An 18,203-nucleotide genomic window follows, 5' to 3' on the forward strand; every position below is an offset into this window, starting at 1 on the left:
CATTTGTTGTTGCTAAATTTAAATATTTGTTACTATTTAATGATCATAATCTCATTTGAACATAGGTTTGATTTAGTGGAGTCAGTTGTTCCCATGCATCATTCTGTAAGTGTGAGAATGAACTAAGATTAGAAAATGTCAAAATATAAAGTTTGATTTATTTTTATTCATCACAGCATCCTAAACTTTGCTGAACTTTTTGAAAAATAGAATGAAATCACTGAGTGTTGACTGTCACATTTCAAAGCACCAAGTAAAGATAAACTATTAAACTTTAACTGGGTCAGACTTGTTACTGCATGATGTAATCACACATACCACACCCTGCATCATGTGATTGGCTCTTGGTCACTCTGTAAGAATATATCTCCCTTCACAGATGTGTCTGTATCAGGATGGGTCTAAAGGTGAACAAGAGCAGAGATCTGTTTCCCTTCAGAGCACAGAGGTAGTTTCTGTTCAGAGGAAGTCAAACTGTCTGACAGTCACTGAGAGACGGTGAAATGGCACAGCACATGAATCAAATGGATCAAACAAAAATCTGCTGTTCAGTCTGTTTGGATCTACTGAAGGATCCGGTGACTATTCCCTGTGGACACAGCTACTGCATGAACTGTATTAAAAGCTTCTGGGATGAAGAGGAAAAGAAGAAAATCTACAGCTGCCCTCAGTGCAGACAGACTTTCACAGCGAGGCCTGTCCTGATGAAAAACACCATGTTAGCAGATTTAGTGGAGGAGCTGAAGAAGACTGGACTCCAAGCTGCTCCTGCTGATCACTGCTATGCTGGACCTGAAGATGTGGCCTGTGATGTCTGCACTGGAAGAAAAATGAAAGCCTTCAAGTCCTGTTTAGTCTGTTTGACATCTTACTGTGAGAAACACCTTCAGACTCATTATGTAGCAGCTCAGTTAAAGAAACACAAGCTGGTGGAGCCCTCCAAGAAGCTCCAGGAGAACATCTGCTCTCGTCATGATGAGGTGATGAAGATGTTCTGCCGTACTGATCAGCAGAGTATCTGTTATCTCTGCTCTGTGGATGAACATAAAGGCCACGACACAGTCTCAGCTGCAGCAGAAAGGACTGAGAGGCAGAGAGAGCTGGAGGTGAGTCGACAAAACATCCAGCAGAGAATCCAGGACAGAGAGAAAGATGTGAAGCTGCTTCAACAGGAGGTGGAGGCCATCAATCAGTCTGCTGATCAAACAGTGGAGCACAGTGAGAAGATCTTCACTGAGCTGATCCATCTCATCCAGAAAAGAAGCTCTGATGTGAAGCAGCAGATCAGATCCCAGCAGGAAACTGAAGTGGATGTTTTACTGTCAGATCCACCAGAGCCAAAGACCAGAGCTGGATTCTTAAAATATTCATGTGAAATCACACTGGATCCAAACACAGCAAACAAAGAGCTGTTATTATCAGAGGGGAACAGAAAAGCAACAGTAATGGAAGAACAACAGTCTTATTCTGATCATCCAGACAGATTCAATTGGTGGTTTCAGGTTCTGAGTAGAGAGAGTCTGACTGCACGTTGTTACTTTGAAGTGGAGAGGAAAGGGAAAGAAGTTTTTGTAGCAGTCGCATACAAGAATATCAGCAGAAAAGGGATTAAATGTAAATTTGGACATAATGACAAATCTTGGGTATTAAATTGTAACAACAACAGCAGGTATTTTGTCCTTCTACAGCGTCTCTGAAACCATGACTCTCCTCCACAGAGTCCAGACCACATTCACTCAGCCGCTCTATGCTGGTCTGTTGGTTTACTATAATTATGGAGACACTGCTGAGTTGATTAAGCTCAAATAGATTGAAGTCTTTCATATTGTGGGTTTAAATCTGTTTTTTAGTTTCATTTTATTTTCTCTCCATCATTTCTGCACAGAGATCAGCTGTCAGTCAAACATTATGGGTGGTACCTCCACATCTTCTAGTTGTTCTCTTGATGTTTCTGAGTTTTTAAAGGAGATCTTTCCTGTGACTGTTTATGGAGGCTATCACTGCTCATCATCATTTTGATTTACTAAAATATTTCTCCACATGAAAATGTAAACTTCTCTATCCTCTAAATGTTTCTGGAATATTTGTATTGAACAATGTCGACATTTCTCTTCATGAGTATGGCAGACCATGTGTGTGTGTTTGTGTTTGTTTTTGTCAAAATCATCAAACAAATGAGGAAAAACTGTGATTTTAATGAATGAATTCATATATTGTGTTGATGTTTTATTGTGTGAATAAACTGGAAGGTTTGACTATAAATCAAACTTTGAACAAAGTCTTTTCTTCTGTCTTCATTCCAGGATCTCACTCAAATCTGATGCAGAAAATATGAAACTAATCTGAGAGAATAACTGAAGCAGTTTTCCTCCTGAAGCATCACAAAGTTCAGAGTTCATGTTTAGAGCAGAAGATTCAGCAGTCGCTCTGTGACCTTTCAACTTTCTTCACTAAAACAGCTTCATTACAGAGAAACAAGTCACATTTTCTTCATGTTCTTAAGTCCTTTCAAATGTTTGTAATGGTCCTTGAATGCAGCATCAGTGTCGCAGGTTTAAAAGGTCACTTTCTGTTGTGTTGAAAGATTTCCTTCAGATATGGTCTTTAATCAGTAAAGCCAGTGATACAGCAGTGTCATTAGCTGTGTTATTGGCACCAGGCTGTGTTTATGTATGTGTTTAATTCTGTCTGAGGATGTCTTCAGCATGAAATGATCATTTGCTCAGCTGCTGTGTCTCAAACGACTCCTACAGTCTTTGCTTATGTGACCAACTTTTAAACAACCAAAACAAATTCCCCTTTCCTTGATAAAAGTCAACTTATCTCGATGCATTTTAGCTTTAAACTGCTTACAATTCTCTAGTAAATGATTGCTGTGTGAACAAAACAAACAACTATGCAGAACAGTGGAATTTGTTCTGCTTCCAGTTGATTGAGTTTTGACTCCTGGAACCGTACTGACATTAGTGGCAAAACTACTTCCCTTTTTTCTTTGCTTGGTGGAACTTGAAACTTTAAAGCTGCTTCCAGATTGTGAGTCTTGGATGTTGCCAAACACTGGATCTTATGCTACTTTCACCTGTTTTATTATGAAGGCAACCAGATCAGTGAACACTGCTCTGTGACCATTTTGTTCCTGCAGTTCATAGGCAACAACTCTCCATTTTCCCCTCAATTTGTATGAAAGTTTCATAACAATCATTCTCTTGAAGTGTCTGTGTGGTGCAGCTGGTCTGGTCTGTCCAGGCTGCACCACACAGACACTTCCAATCACCACACATCAAAGTACAAAGCGTATGACGTCATCACATTCTGTGTTAGGAAGTCACATTTAGGAGTTAAATTCATTGTTCATCATACTGAAGAAATCTTTCTGTTATCTTGATTAACTTATCCCAACACTGTCAATCAGACTAAGTGATCACATGACGCTAGTTATCAACTCTATAAGGTAAACCAGGGTTTCCCATTTTAGCTACTAGCCTGTTTACATGAAAGGGGTGGCGTTGGGGGCATCTGACCAATCACATACAGAGCAGCAGAACAGCTGACTTTACAAAGAAAGATAAAACTATAAACATGAAAAGGTTAAACACTCGTATTAATAAAGTTGAAATAGGAACTAAAAGTTCTTTTGCTGAGCTCTGTTGATGTTTACCAGTCTGGGAGAAAATACAAGCATAAATACAAAAATGGGCGTGGATATACTGGGAAAAGCATGTCGAATGATGAGCAGCGATACAGGAGACCAAGAGGAATTGCTCAGATAAGATTAAATGCTTTCATGGACGAGGACATGCTAGGGACAAGCGTTGCAGACAAAAGAAAAAACGAGATTAACGTTTACAGAGGAATTCAAAATGTTGTGAAATTGTTCTGCAGACAAATGGGAAAAGTCAAAGAATGAAGTTGAATTTAAGAATCTAAACTGATTAGACTACTGATGCTCATCAATAGAAAGATCCTCCCACCATCCATGGCACAGCAGTCCAAAGGGATCTTTCAGGTACTTGTTGTAAAGCAGTTTTCCAGAGAACTGATTGGTAGCTAAGTGGTGATTTCATACTTGTTGATCCGTAATCTCAAACACAACCTGCTCTGAAGCAGGTTTGCTCTACAGTTTAAGTCACTATGGTGATATACTCCAGTAAGAAGTGAGCTACCTTCATAGTACCTCTGTACTCATACCTGTGTGTTTCTTTGGCATTGCTTGTAGATGTGTTTTAAAATGCAGCTGCAGTGCATTTTAAAACCTTAAGGAAGCTGTTATTGATATGGTGTAGATTAGCCAACAGATTTCTTTTTTTTTTACCTGATGGACACAATGCAGTGTAGTAGCCCTGCCCCTCGTTATGGTTTGTTCTTCATCATTCACTCTGGATTCACAGAGTTTACATAAAAAGCCCTTTTTTGTCATGTACATCGTTATCAGGATGAGAAATGTGTTACATGAGGATATGAGATTTTGGTCATCGCACAGCCCTAACCCCAAATGTTTATTTGAATCCTACAACTTCTCATGTTTTTGTGTTGTATTAAAACTTATGATTATTATTTTAGATGGAATAAACTTACATAAAATATTCCTCTAGTAACAAAGAATATAACTGCCTCACTCAGGTCATTTTAGCCTCAGTTGTGTCAGGGTTAACTTTAACATTCAGAGTATTTGTCATGATGAGCTGTTTGTGTTTGTCAGGTGAACGGCGGCATTCAGAATCGGCTGGAACAAGAAGTCCTGCACTACGACTACCACGCCTCCTTCTTCGACATCTTTGTAAGGTTCTTTCTTTTGCTTTAAATGATCAACTTTATATCATTTATTTTATGTGGGGTTTCTTTTTTTTCACTATTTTTTCCTTCCTTTTTGTTTCCCTCCTCCTTCTGTGCCACCTTCCTCCCCTCCCTCAGCTGCTGGCAGTTTTCAGGTTTGCCGTCCTCATCCTGGCCTACGCTGTCTGCAAGCTTCGTCACTGGTGGGCCATCGCGGTAGGTTTTAAGGCTGTACGCCACAACAGTGTTTCTGTAATTGCGCCAGCAGAGGGCGCTGCCCAGCAAGAGCTCACATTGTTGGGTGCACAGTGAAGTGTCTGGCAGGAGGATGCACTAATTCTTGTTTCTGTGCATTAAATATGTCATCAGGGGGCATCAGTGTTTGTTACAGGCTGATTCTGTGATTTTCCATTTCACTTCATTATATTCAGTATATTTAGAGAGTTAAAGACCATTAACATGAGGATGTTTTCAGGTAAAAGGGGTTCTGTTTAAAATATTAGCAAAAATAACAGCATGAGCATTTCTGATGTTTTCTGTCTTTGTGCAGATCACCACTGCAGTCAGCTGTGCTTTCCTGATTGCTAAAGTCATTTTGTCGAAGGCAAGAAAAAGCTTTACAATTCCTAACTGTCTGCACTCCTGGGTGTACACACACACACACACACACACACACACACACACACACACACACACACACACACACACACACACACACAAACACCTTAACAGCACCTCAGAAAACAGGGTGGTACTTAAAGCTTTGATCTAAGAAACCTGACAACATCTAATATTTTCATTGTTTGTAACAAAAATGTTGCACTGACTTTAGTTTTTTACTTCTAATAATATCTTTATTTATTTTAGTATTGGTGTCAATGTCCACACACAAAAACCTCTTAGAGGACAGTTTGTTGTTGGAGTTAATTTTCCTCTGCAGTCTTTGCTCCATATTCCCCGATGGCGATGCAAACATGTATGAGGATTTAAGGAAGTGAAGCAAACTTCCTGTACAGGAAAACCTGTAATTGCTGCTGCTTAACAATAATAAATATTTGTTTTTGCAGCTTCTAAATTTTAAATGGTCAGATTTTGTATGCTTTGTGTAGAATTACGTATTCATATTGGGACGTGTGTGTTTCTTGTGTAGCTGCTGAGTCAGGGGGCCTTTGGGTACCTGCTGCCCATCATCTCCTTCGTTCTGGCCTGGATAGAAACGTGGCTGCTCGACTTCAAGGTCCTGCCTCAGGAGATCGAAGACAAAAACAGTGAGTCTCAATTGAGCTAATAATAAAAAAGGCACCTTCATTACTGTTGCAGTACTGCTGCTGTCACTGCTGTGATCTCTGTCAACAGATCGTTTACCTTACAGGCTCCTTTTAAAACCTTCCTTTAAGTTAGCAAAAGAATGTGAAAAAACAAGTACTATGACTCAAGAGCCTCTGAGTGGAGAATGAAAAAGAAACAAGAAAACGATAAAGAACAGCAGCAGGCGCTCTGGTGAAACACTTCCACCTGCTGGTGAACATTCAAAGCTACATACTGAGTAATTTTATTCAGTAGTTTTATTTAAAATAAAAGATCATGGGATAAGAAGTTAATATTATAATTATTTATTATACTGTTAGAGTAAAAAGTGTAATGCATCAGCTTCCTGTTGCTATTTCACAGGTAATTATTAATAATTATATGCTATGAACAAAATCTGCAAATGTGTTTACTCAATTGATAAATGAAAGTTATTTCACCACTGTTATGTTATTCTAACCTCATTGATGTCCTGCTGATGCAGTTATTCCTGCTTCCTTCATCCTTCTGTGTTTCAGGACATCAGTCCATCATAGATACAAGTAGGGCTCCTCTCCTGGGTCCAGGTCCTTTATCTGATGGGCAGTTCTACTCTCCGCCAGAGTCTTTGGCAGGTCTGTTTCCTCCCACTGACATCAGACAAACCCAAACACACCCGACACACTCGCTTCAGCTGTCGCTCCTTCAGACTGCTCAGTCTGATGATTCTGACTCTTCATCCCCATTTAAATGAGCGCACAGACACAAAATATGAAGATATACAGTTCATGTTATTGTCATTATTATTATTATTATTAGAGTTTTTAGATTTCCAGCTTTGCACTTCACACCCAGCAATGAGTGGCGTAGCTCCTTCAGTATTTGTTTCACTGCACAGTGAAAGGAGCTTTTTCATCTGCAGACATCTTATTGCTTAGAAAATAATTCAATTACTCAGCTGCCTCTGCAGTGAGCCTTCCCTACAATGGGTGGGCCCATCCTTTGCAGACACAGACACTCTCCAGAGCAGAAGCAGAGCTGCAGTCGATAACACAAAATACAAAAATAATTCCCGTTTCTGTAAAATGTGAAGAATTAAAAGTGAAGGTTTATTCTCACACCAGCCTCCTGCAGCTGCTTTGAACCTGCAGCCTCCTGCAGACGATTAAGACAAGCGCGCCTCAGATGTTTCACACAGGTCAATAAACAAGACAATTTAAAAATGATGAAACCTGACAAGACGGGAATTGTCAGGCTGGTTATCAGTGGCTGGATTTTCAAAATAAGAGCTCAGGGCATCATCTGCTATTAAGCAGTTGTAGATGCCATTAATGTCTTTAAGGATAATACATTTAGTTGGCATGAATACCTGAGCCGTCCGGGTTCAGAGGGGTCGTCTTCTAATCTGAAGGTTGGCAGTTAAAATCCTGGCTCCGCCGTTCTTTTATCATCCTACATTTTCTGTGGTGTTTCTATAAAAACGCTGACCGATTTCCCTTTCGTGTTCAGACTCTGACGAGGAGCTGGATGATAAACACGAACCTGAAAAAGGGCTCATTACACAAGTGACTTAACAGGTAAGAATACGTAATGACCGACGTCAGTCAGGATTCGTATCCACAGTATTAGTCTGATGTGCTGTTTTTTTCTCCACAGGATCTCCGATCCTGAACATGGAGGGATTTTTGGGTCCTCCAGCGTTGTGCTACTGAGGGGAAAACTTCTGCCTTACACCTTCAGCCATTTTAGTTTGTATTTGTTCATATCCACAAATGCAGCTCACGTTCTGATATCAGCCTTCTGCACGTACACCGCGACCGGGAAAGTGCCACTTAAAAGTTTCAGTGTCATGAACTCTGGTTACTGTATGAGTTTTGTTTCTCCACCTTTAAGGAACTCGAGACCTTACAAGAGATTTATCAGAAATAAATCATTACATCCTTATCAGTATCCATCCATCATTCAAAGCATTACATTCATTTTAAAACTTAAAAAATATATATTTACACTTTCAATTAAAAAACAGAGTGTTAATGTCTTATTTCCAGCATAATGTTTACTTATAATTCTGTGATCATTTTCTTGTGCTTCGGTTGAGTCACTGCAAAGGAAAATAAGCTCATGGATGCCACAGAAAGGATTGTTCAGCCAGTATTGAGCCTGCAGACCAGACTGTAGCAGGAAGAGAAAGTCAAACTCTTAGAGATGTTTATGATTACTTCAATGTCTTAAAAATGTGCATGAAAGAATATTAAGGTAACATATAGAGATGTGAACGATACTGTTTGTTTTGAAACGAGAGTGAAGGATTGTGTGTTAAAGAAAACGAGCCATAAACGTGCAGCATGTACACTCGGAGATTTGGGTTTAGTGCACTGAACAGAAGGGACGCTGCTCTCGAAAGCTGCTGTGACGGGCGGGGAAACGTTCTAATGCAAATGTACATATCTTCATGCATGCTTTGCAAGCTCAGTGGATGTTTATTCTTTTTTTTCTTTTTAAAGAAAAGCCCGTCTGTATAACAGAATCATTAAAATGTTAAAGGTTATGTGGTTTTGTTTAATTGTTTATGTCAAACGTCGACCTTAAAGAGATCAACAGAATAAGAACTTGGACATAAATTAGCCTTATGAATAAATAAAATGTGAAAATATCAGTTTGTTTCAGCTGTTTATTAAAAAAATATTCCTTTTTCATCTCTATTTTTTTCTTAAACCTAATTACTAGTCTTAATTAAGGTGAACAGACTGAAAGGGGGACTTTTATTTTAATTGTGTGTAATATATTAATTACATTTATTGAATTAAATAAAGATTAAGCCTTATTTTTAAAGAAGACATGCTACTGAATACATGGACTGTAGATAAAAGATGGAGGTGAGCTTTTACTAGAGTTATTAGTTTTGAATTTTCTAGTTTTTATTTTTCATTCCATTTTGACTTTTTAAGGTCAGTTTAGTGTCAGTTAGTCTCCAGAGTGAATTTTCTTCTTTCAGTGTAGTTTTTAGTAGTTTCAGTTACTTTTAGGCTTTTAAATTATTATTGTTATATGGAGGCCAAATGTCAGAGGGAACATTTATGAAAATCAGCAGAGAGATCACTAAAAATAAAGATTTACCCCCTATTTTTAGTTTAGTTTTCCAAGTTCAAAGTCTTGAAATGTTTTATTTTTATCTCAGTTTGGGTTTAGATTAGATTAAATTTTAGTTTGTTTTTTGTTGCTAAGCATGCTGCATCCATAAATACAGCTCAACCTTTGTTTAATTTAATGTAGTTTTTATTCATTAAATAAGATCAAACTAATTTTTTTTGGGGGGGGGGACTTTTTATTTAGTAATTTTTGTTGCAATAACCAAACAAACAAGCAACATATTAACATTCTCTGACATAAGACCATTTAAGAGAGAAAGAGGAAAAAAAACAGACCACGATTAATATAATGATATGTCGTAGGGGAGATTTATAGCTTTATATTACAATGTTCCAAAGTTCGTGTTCATTCACCCAAGTATCTGGCCACACATCCATCTCTGGTGGAAGATCTCCACCTTCAGTTGCAGGCTTGCTGTCATTCTTTCCATTGTATGAACTCTTTTCAGTCTCTGTTTCCATTGAGTTATGGATGGTGAGTTTGTTTGTTTCCATTTCACAGTTATCCTTTTCTTAGCTATCAGTATATATTTTTCATCTATGGTGTACCTCTCTCTAGGTATAACTCCCAAGAGAAATATGGTGGGTTCAGTGCAGGATTTACTTGTAGGATTTTCTCTGTTTCTTCTTTGATTCTTATCCAGAAACCTTGAATTATTGGACAGTCCCAAAATATATGTGAATCGTCTCCTATTCCCCCACATTTTCTCCAACATAGTTCTGCATTGGGTTCCTTACAATATGAGGAGATAACAAGAGGTGTATTAAAAAATTGTAAATTTTAAATTTCCAGTCAAACTCTCCATAATTGACTACTTGTTCCCTTGTTTTACACATCTTCCCATACATTATCAGTGATAATAATATTTAGTTCTAGTTTCCATTTCTCTTTAATTTGGCCTGTATTTTAAGATCAAACTAATTTTAATATTAGATAAAAAATAACCCAAGTAAGTAAAAAAAGTGTTTTATTATAATGATGATTTCGTTAGAAATCCAGAAATCACTCAAAACAGAACCTGTCTGTCAAAGTGAAGCAGGCTAAAAGCTCAGAAAAACAAACATCACACCACGATGTAAAGACGCTCAAGAAAACTTATAAGAAAAATTACAAAGTTATTGGCATCTATTAGTCTGCAGATGTTTGTAAGGCTTTGGGGCTCCAGTGAACAACGGAGAGGTGAACTTTCCAAGAAGCTACCAGTGACTCATCCAGGTCACATAAGAACCCAGAATAACATCTAAAGAACTGCAAACCACAGAAATCTAACATATAAGAAATGTATAAAACCACATGTGAGGTAAACGACTCGATGTGGTAAAATCCTGAAGCCGGAGGATGAAATACTGACACCACCCTGCACGGCTGGTTATGTGCGGCTAAAATGAGAAGTGAGAATTTCTGGACCTTTGAACCCCTTAAAAAGCTTTGAGCTTCATTATAAAGATTACAGTATATCTATCAGTGCATCAGGTGGTCCAGGTGTGTGATTAGGAGGCTTCCTGTGTGCCTCATTACGAGGTTTATTAAGCTGTACGACACCCAGAAAGCCACAAACTTCCTCCTAACAGCACTGCACCGCTGTCCAAAGACGACTGAAATGTTCCTTTGTTACCATGAACACAGACCCACTCCCACATGCATCACTGTGCTGCCCCAAAAGTAACAGGTTGACTAATCCGCCATGAAAAATAGTCCCCAATAAACGCACCTTTTCCTCCTGTTAAACAAAAACTTCCCATTTTCTTTTTGTGTGGTATCAAAAAGGGAAAAAAAGCCAGCCATCAAGAAATACTGGTGTCAGCAGTTCATCCCCCCAGTGTCGTTTGAGACGTGAAACAGCGCCGCCTGCAGCTAAACCGCAGCGCTGCATGGACAAACTGAAACAGCAGATGTTCTGGTTGTTAAATGTTAAACGGATGGACGAGCATCTCTAACACGACACAGACGGACACGGGTGAGATTTGTATTAGTTGTTCTCGCTGTACATGAAAACGGAATGATGTGCTGAAATTTGATTCTACTCTACTTTCTCTACTGGAATCGTGCGTCAAGTTTTCCTTCCATTTACTGAGAAGTGGTGCGATTTTTTTTTTTGTCCCAACGACGTTTCTTGTGTGTGATTATTGTCCACCTGTCCTTAATTTTATCACCTCAAAAGTCACTCTAACATTACAGAAACATGTTATTGCATCAGACATGAGCTCTAACCTGTTCAACCATGATAATCACTTTAATTAAAACAAGAATCTTTTTTAACATCACTGAACCCTTAAAGCTCACCAGTCAGTCATCAGCTCCAGCACGCGCCTCATCTTGAAATATTCCAGCTTGAATTTTATTTTTTATCCTATTGCTGCACAAGATGCACCGCGACTCTCTGAGGGGAACAAAATAGGAAGCACGTGTAAAACAATAATAATAATAATAATAATGCAGTAACTGTAAACAAAAACAAGGGTCGACTGATCGATTGTTTGTTGGCTGTTATGAGTTTCATGATAACCGTGTATTGACGATTACAATGAAGTGACAATACTGTGTCAATAATGCAGGTATAACGTAAACGTATGAGCAACTGTTCTCTTTTTACAGGTATGCCTAGACTTGCTCAAACCTTTGAGTTGAACTATTTTGAATTTTAAATTCTTTAAATCTAACCAAGGAAAAAGGGCAGATTAGCTTGGGTAAAAGAACGAAAGTTTAGGCACACAACGATGTGTGCCGCTGGTCAAGTTTCTGGGCTGCTTTTCCTCATAACAGCCATCCCTCAAGATTTTCTCCATTTAAAGCAATGCATTGTCAGGGACTGCAACATCGAGTCCTTTTACTGAATCTTTGATGAATGCATAAAAATACAGCCCAAGTCGACCTGTTGGTATCTGTCTGAAGTCTTACTGCTTAAACAGCTGCTTTTATTACGCTTTTATTAGTTTGGTGAAAGAGGTTAAACGCCAGAAAACGGTTTAAAAATTGTCCTTCACCTGCTGGAGCTCAAACTGTGCAGCAAATGAAACAGGTGGCTTTAAATGAGTGTAAACTTTCTGGGGTTCAGGAGTGATGGTCAGGCATCTCATTTTAAAGTTTGCCCAGTTTGAATGCTCAGCATTAAATATCAGAGCTGCTTTTTACCAGAGCTGGTATTAACATCTTCGTTAGGACCAAAACTTGGTAGTTTTCTATACTCGTGGGGACAAACAGGCCTCACAAGGACCAAAATCCCAGTCCCCACATGTTTGAAGGCATTTTTGAGACTAAAAATTTGGTTTTATTGTCAGGGTTACAATTAGGTTATGGTTAGGTTTAGGGTAAGGGTCAGGGTTAGGCGTTCATTTTTGATGGTTAGGGTAAGCAGCTAGCTCGTGTGAGTGCCTTTCCTGTCTTTACTCCATGTGCACCTAGAAGCAGTTGAGTCTTCCAGCCAAGTGGTTCACAAAACGTTCATTTCTCTAAGCTTCACACAGCGTGTGTGTGTGTGTGTGTGTGTGTGTGTGTGTGTGTGTGTGTGTGTGAGGGTATAATGAAGGTCGTCTTCACTACTTAACCATATAAACACACATGGGTGGTTTTAATATTGATATTTAACTCAAACAAAAGTTTGTTATGTTTTATTGAATGTTTGTTTATAATCCTCAGATTTACCCGTTCTTATATTTTGCTTGTTCTTATGTTTTTGTATTTTGCTTGCAGACAAGAATTTTGGATACGATTGTCTTACCTGTGATTTCTCTTGATTGTGTGTAAAATGTGTGTGTAGCTTAGTTCAGTATGTAACCCCAGATAGTGGTTTGACTTCAGGGTAAAGTAGCAGCAGTCTATAAAGGGCTGCCAGTTAACATCAGACGGCCTCTGATGTCCAAATGAAGCTTTCTGAAGCTTGGATTGAAAAACGGTTCATTACTCGAAGCTTTTCAACACAGTCCTGTTTGGTGACATCTGGTGGACAAAACTATGAAGCGCAGCTTGAATCTACAGCTTATAATGAACTGCTTCATTATGATTGCCCACTCTGCAGAGATGAACTGACAGCTTCTCTTTAATGTCACGTGACAGTTGTGTCTGATATCGGGCTGATATGGTGCTTTGAACATGTATTTGTTTTACGTGAAAAAAATTCTGTTATGTCGATTTTAATAATAAATAATTTAGATGAATAAAACGTTCTTGTGTAAACATGTGCCATGGTGTGTTCTCCTGTTGCTTGTGACTTCTTGTAGTTTGTTAGTAATAAAAAATACACTAAATATAACAATGTAAAGCATAATATTATAATAGTTGTGAGTATTGTGCTGTGAGGTCACTGCCTCCACCTGATTATGTAATTAACCAGCAGACTGGTACGTTTATATATAATATACTATAAGTTATATCATTATAATTACATGTATATCATATTTCTTATGTACATTTTAGACCTGGGAGCAGAAATGCTGATGAACTGGTTTTTATTCAGGAACAGGCAGAGCGTCCTCTCTTCCTGGCTCCATGTCTATAATTATGTCACACACTGATTCGCTCTCACAAAATCACCAAAACACAGCACAAATCCCACCAATGGTTCAATTCCTTATAAATCATTGAATCAGGTACTGAAGCAGTGACGTGCTGAATGAAGCTTCAGACGTCATTGATCACGTGACTCTGTTCAGTCAAACCAAGCCTCAGCACAGCGTTTCTGAAGCAGTGTGTTGATTTTTTGACACATGTGCCGGAGCTTCAGCTTCAAACGGGCCGTCACCATCAGAGTTGCTGGAACCATGTCCCACTACTGGCTACTCTGTTTTATTCTGTGTTAAGTTTTTGAATGTGAATTTTCTGTGTTAAGAATAACAAAGAAAATGTAATGAAGTGATTTTAAAGTTTAAACTTTGTGTTAAATCTTGTAAGTCAGAGAGAGAGAGAGAGATGAGGTGTGGGTGCACATCAGATGATCAAATGTCAACAACCTGATTGGCCCAAGTGTGAAGATGTGGCGTCCAGTGAAGGAAGGGGGGAGAAAGGGTGAGCAGGTATAAAAGTGAGGTGAAGAAGAGATTCGGGGTTCTTCCCTTTTGTCCTCTGTGAGATGAGCAGTTCAGAAGTTTGGATCTAAGAGGTTCACAGTTCAAATTCCAGCAGAGACGCTAAAAGGAGAACCACAGTCCAACCTGTGAATGTTTTTAACCCTTTGTGGAACAACAAAGGCATAAATATGATCATATCAATATTATCTACTGGGTCAGACTCATAGGATCAGGGATTAGAACTCCTTTTATCAGAGAGATGAAATCTACTTCCTGTACAGGGTTTTTTTGTGGGCCTACCGATCGACAGAAACTAGAGTCAATAAAAAAACTGGACATTGGCTCAATGTGTGTGTGGCACAGGGAAACAAGGACTGAGCGCTGTGTAGTCCCACATAAAGTCAGACACCTGCTCACCCTAGGTGGACCATGGCATGGTCTATATGGAGGATACAGACACTGCTGAAAACATGACTCTGTCTGGTTTAGATGATCAAATGTCTTTACTTTAGGAGGCTGTGGCTCAGAGTACATTCACATAATGCCTTTGAATAAATGTAAAAAGCTTGTTTTTCTCCTGCTTTGATTTCTTTGTCCAGGTAGAAATTCTGCTTTTTGCAGAAAAATTTCTAAAATCTGAATCAGTTTGAAACAAAGTTTGGCGCTCTAATCCTCTCTGTGTTTGTCCTTTGGTCAGATGGTGATATTGAATGAAATATTCCAGTATTCAGTAGCTCAGCAGCTTTGTAACATGTGGTTTTGCACACTGTTCAAACCTCAGATGTTTGTGTAAACAAGTGCTGAGGACACAAACTCACGGGGGGAGGAACGACATTTACTGTTGATGTGTCTGACATTTAGTCTCCATGAGTTCTCATAAGACTGAAGAACTCTGTGATCTCTAACATGCAGCTGTATGTTTTCAAATCATGTGTCTCATTCTCTGGACTTTACTAGACAACGAGTGAAGAACATGTAACGAATATCATCTTTAAAGTGATGAATAATAACTCTGCCTCTGTGTCCTCATAAAAAGATCGTACTTCTGAAAGGTCAGAGGGCAGCATCCACTCTGGGTTTACACAGTTTTGCAGGTTTAGCTCTTCTGAAGTTCAGCACCTGCTTTTTCAACCAATCAGAAGCCAGTATTGTAGAGAGTTCATATTTCTTTTCATGCAATTGAATCATTTTGAATGTTTAGGTGAATATTTATATTTAGAGTATTTTCTCGATCAGTGTCTTCAGTCCTGACCCTGAGTGCGTACGTTTAAAAATAAAGTGATATAACTTCTTTTACATTACTGTGAACTTCTTGTACAGTTTGACAGCTGATTGTTGTCGTGTTTGTCGTCATATGAAGATCGTTTCCTAAAGAGGACTGAACAGTCATTTAGCCTCTGGCTCCATCCATGAATCTGATGTTTGCTGTATAATCTGTGCTGTTAATAGTGTAATGGAACATATAATTTGTACATATAATTTCATATTTGATTATGATGATCTTTACCCATTAAGATTTTAAATGAAACAATAAACAAAGGCCAAGAAAACTGAGTTAAACTCCTGAGTCTACTATATATTTGCACCATGAAGAAATTAATTGTTTGCACCAGTAATATGCAAAACCACCGATCTGCATTTGTTGTTGCTAAATTTAAATATTTGTTACTATTTAATGATCATAATCTCATTTGAACATAGGTTTGATTTAGTGGAGTCAGTTGTTCCCATGCATCATTCTGTAAGTGTGAGAATGAACTAAGATTAGAAAATGTCAAAATATAAAGTGTCATTTATTTTTATTCATCACAGCATCCTAAACTTTGCTGAACTTTTTGAAATATAAAATGAACTCACTGAGTGTTGACTGTGAAATTTCAAACATCCAAGTAAAGATAAACTATTAAACTTTAACTGGGTCAGACTTGTTACTGCATGTTGTAACCAAACATACCACACCCTGCATCATGTGATTGGCTCTTGGTTGCTCTATAAAAATATTTCTTTAGTGCCTCCCTTCACAGATGTGTCTGTATCAGGATGGGTCTAAACAACATGGTGTAAATGCAGTTGCTGGTGAGCCTCATTTCCTGTAGGAGGTGAACAAGAGCAGAGATCTGTTTCCCTTCAGAGCACAGAGGTTGTTTCTGTTCAGAGAAAGTGAAACTGTCTGACAGTCACTGAGAGACGGTGAAACGGCACAGCACATGAATCATGGATCAAACAAAATTCTGCTGTTCAGTCTGTTTGGATCTACTGAAGGATCCGGTGGCTATTCCCTGTGGACACAGCTACTGCATGAACTGTATTAAAAGCTTCTGGGATGAAGAGGAAGAGAAGAAAATCTACAGCTGCCCTCAGTGCCGGAGGACTTTCACAGCGAGGCCTGTCCTGGAGAAAAACACCATGTTAGCAGATTTAGTGGAGGAGCTGAAGAAGACTGGACTCCAAGCTGCTCCTGCTGATCACTGCTATGCTGGACCTGAAGATGTGGCCTGTGATGTCTGCACTGGAAGAAAAATAAAAGCCTTCAAGTCCTGTTTATTCTGTTTGACATCTTACTGTGAGAAACACCTTCAGCCTCATTATGTAGCAGCTCAGTTAAAGAAACACAAGCTGGTGGAGCCCTCCAAGAAGCTCCAGGAGAACATCTGCTCTCGTCATGATGAGGTGATGAAGATGTTCTGCCGTACTGATCAGCAGAGTATCTGTTATCTCTGCTCTGTGGATGATCATAAAGGCCACGACACAGTCTCAGCTGCAGCAGAAAGGACTGAGAGGCAGAGAGAGCTGGAGGTGAGTCGACAAAACATCCAGCAGAGAATCCAGGACAGAGAGAAAGATGTGAAGCTGCTTCAACAGGAGGTGGAGGCCATCAATCAGTCTGCTGATCAAACAGTGGAGCACAGTGAGAAGATCTTCACTGAGCTGATCCATCTCATCCAGAAAAGAAGCTCTGATGTGAAGCAGCAGATCAGATCCCAGCAGGAAACTGAAGTGAGTCGAGTCAAAGAGCTTCAGGAGAAGCTGGAGCAGGAGATCACTGAGCTGAAGAGGAAAGATGCTGAGCTGAAGCAGCTCTCACACACAGAGGATCACATCCAGTTTCTACACAACTACCCCTCACTGTCAGCACTCAGTGAGTCTACAGACTCATCCAGCATCAATATCCGTCCTCTGAGCTACTTTGAGGATGTGACAGCAGCTGTGTCAGAGGTCAGAGATAAACTACAGGACATTCTGAGAGAGGAATGGACAAACATCTCACTGACAGTCACTGAAGTGGATGTTTTACTGTCAGATCCACCAGAGCCAAAGACCAGAGCTGGATTCTTAAAATATTCACGTGAAATCACACTGGATCCAAACACAGCACACACATGGCTGTTATTATCAGAGGGGAACAGAAAAGCAACATTCATGAAACAACAACAGTCTTATTCTGATCATCCAGACAGATTCACTAACAGGTGGCAGGTCCTGAGTAGAGAGAGTCTGACTGGACGTTGTTACTGGGAGGTGGAGTGGAGAGGGGGAGGAGTTTATGTAGCAGTCGCATACAAGAATATCAGCAGAACAGGGAGTGAATGTGTATTTGGACGTAATGACAAATCTTGGTCATTAGATTGTAACAACAACAGTTTTACATTTCGGTACAACAACATTGAAACTCGTGTCTCAGGTCCTCGTTCCTCCAGAGTAGGAGTGTACCTGGATCACAGAGCAGGTATTTTGTCCTTCTACAGCGTCTCTGAAACCATGACTCTCCTCCACAGAGTCCAGACCACATTCACTCAGCCGCTCTATGCTGGACTGACTCTTTACCCTGGAGCCACAGCTGAGTTGATTAAGCTCAAATAGACTAAAGTCTTTCATATTGTGGGTTTAAATCTGTATTTTAGTTTCATTTTATTTTCTCTCCATCATTTCTGCACAGAGATCAGCTGTCAGTCAAACATTATGGGTGGTACCTCCACATCTTCTAGTTGT

The 18,203-nt window shown here is 39.2% G+C and overlaps 3 protein-coding genes across 3 annotated transcripts; all 3 read left to right on the plus strand.

Moving 5' to 3' along the window:
• The first annotated feature begins 383 nt into the window (after window positions 1-383).
• On the plus strand, window positions 384-2,779 carry LOC120744870 (E3 ubiquitin/ISG15 ligase TRIM25-like). The gene is made up of 2 exons (XM_040049462.1): window positions 384-1,181; window positions 2,705-2,779. Exons 1-2 carry the CDS (start codon window positions 504-506, stop codon window positions 2,777-2,779), a joined length of 753 nt encoding a protein of 250 aa, XP_039905396.1. The 5' UTR covers window positions 384-503.
• On the plus strand, window positions 390-18,199 carry LOC120744887 (tripartite motif-containing protein 16-like). Its single transcript, XM_040049478.1, has 2 exons — window positions 390-407; window positions 16,313-18,199. The coding sequence occupies exon 2, from the start codon at window positions 16,428-16,430 to the stop codon at window positions 18,072-18,074; it is 1,647 nt and encodes a 548-aa protein (XP_039905412.1). The 5' UTR covers window positions 390-407; window positions 16,313-16,427; the 3' UTR covers window positions 18,075-18,199.
• Window positions 4,132-6,223, plus strand: LOC120744871 (STARD3 N-terminal-like protein). The gene is made up of 5 exons (XM_040049463.1): window positions 4,132-4,147; window positions 4,683-4,777; window positions 4,912-4,989; window positions 5,324-5,377; window positions 5,924-6,223. Exons 1-5 carry the CDS (start codon window positions 4,132-4,134, stop codon window positions 6,059-6,061), a joined length of 381 nt encoding a protein of 126 aa, XP_039905397.1. The 3' UTR covers window positions 6,062-6,223.
• Window positions 18,200-18,203: the final 4 nt, after the last annotated feature.

This window comes from Simochromis diagramma, unplaced genomic scaffold (assembly GCF_900408965.1).
Source record: "Simochromis diagramma unplaced genomic scaffold, fSimDia1.1 OVJJ01000355.1, whole genome shotgun sequence".
NCBI lineage: Eukaryota > Metazoa > Chordata > Actinopteri > Cichliformes > Cichlidae > Simochromis > Simochromis diagramma.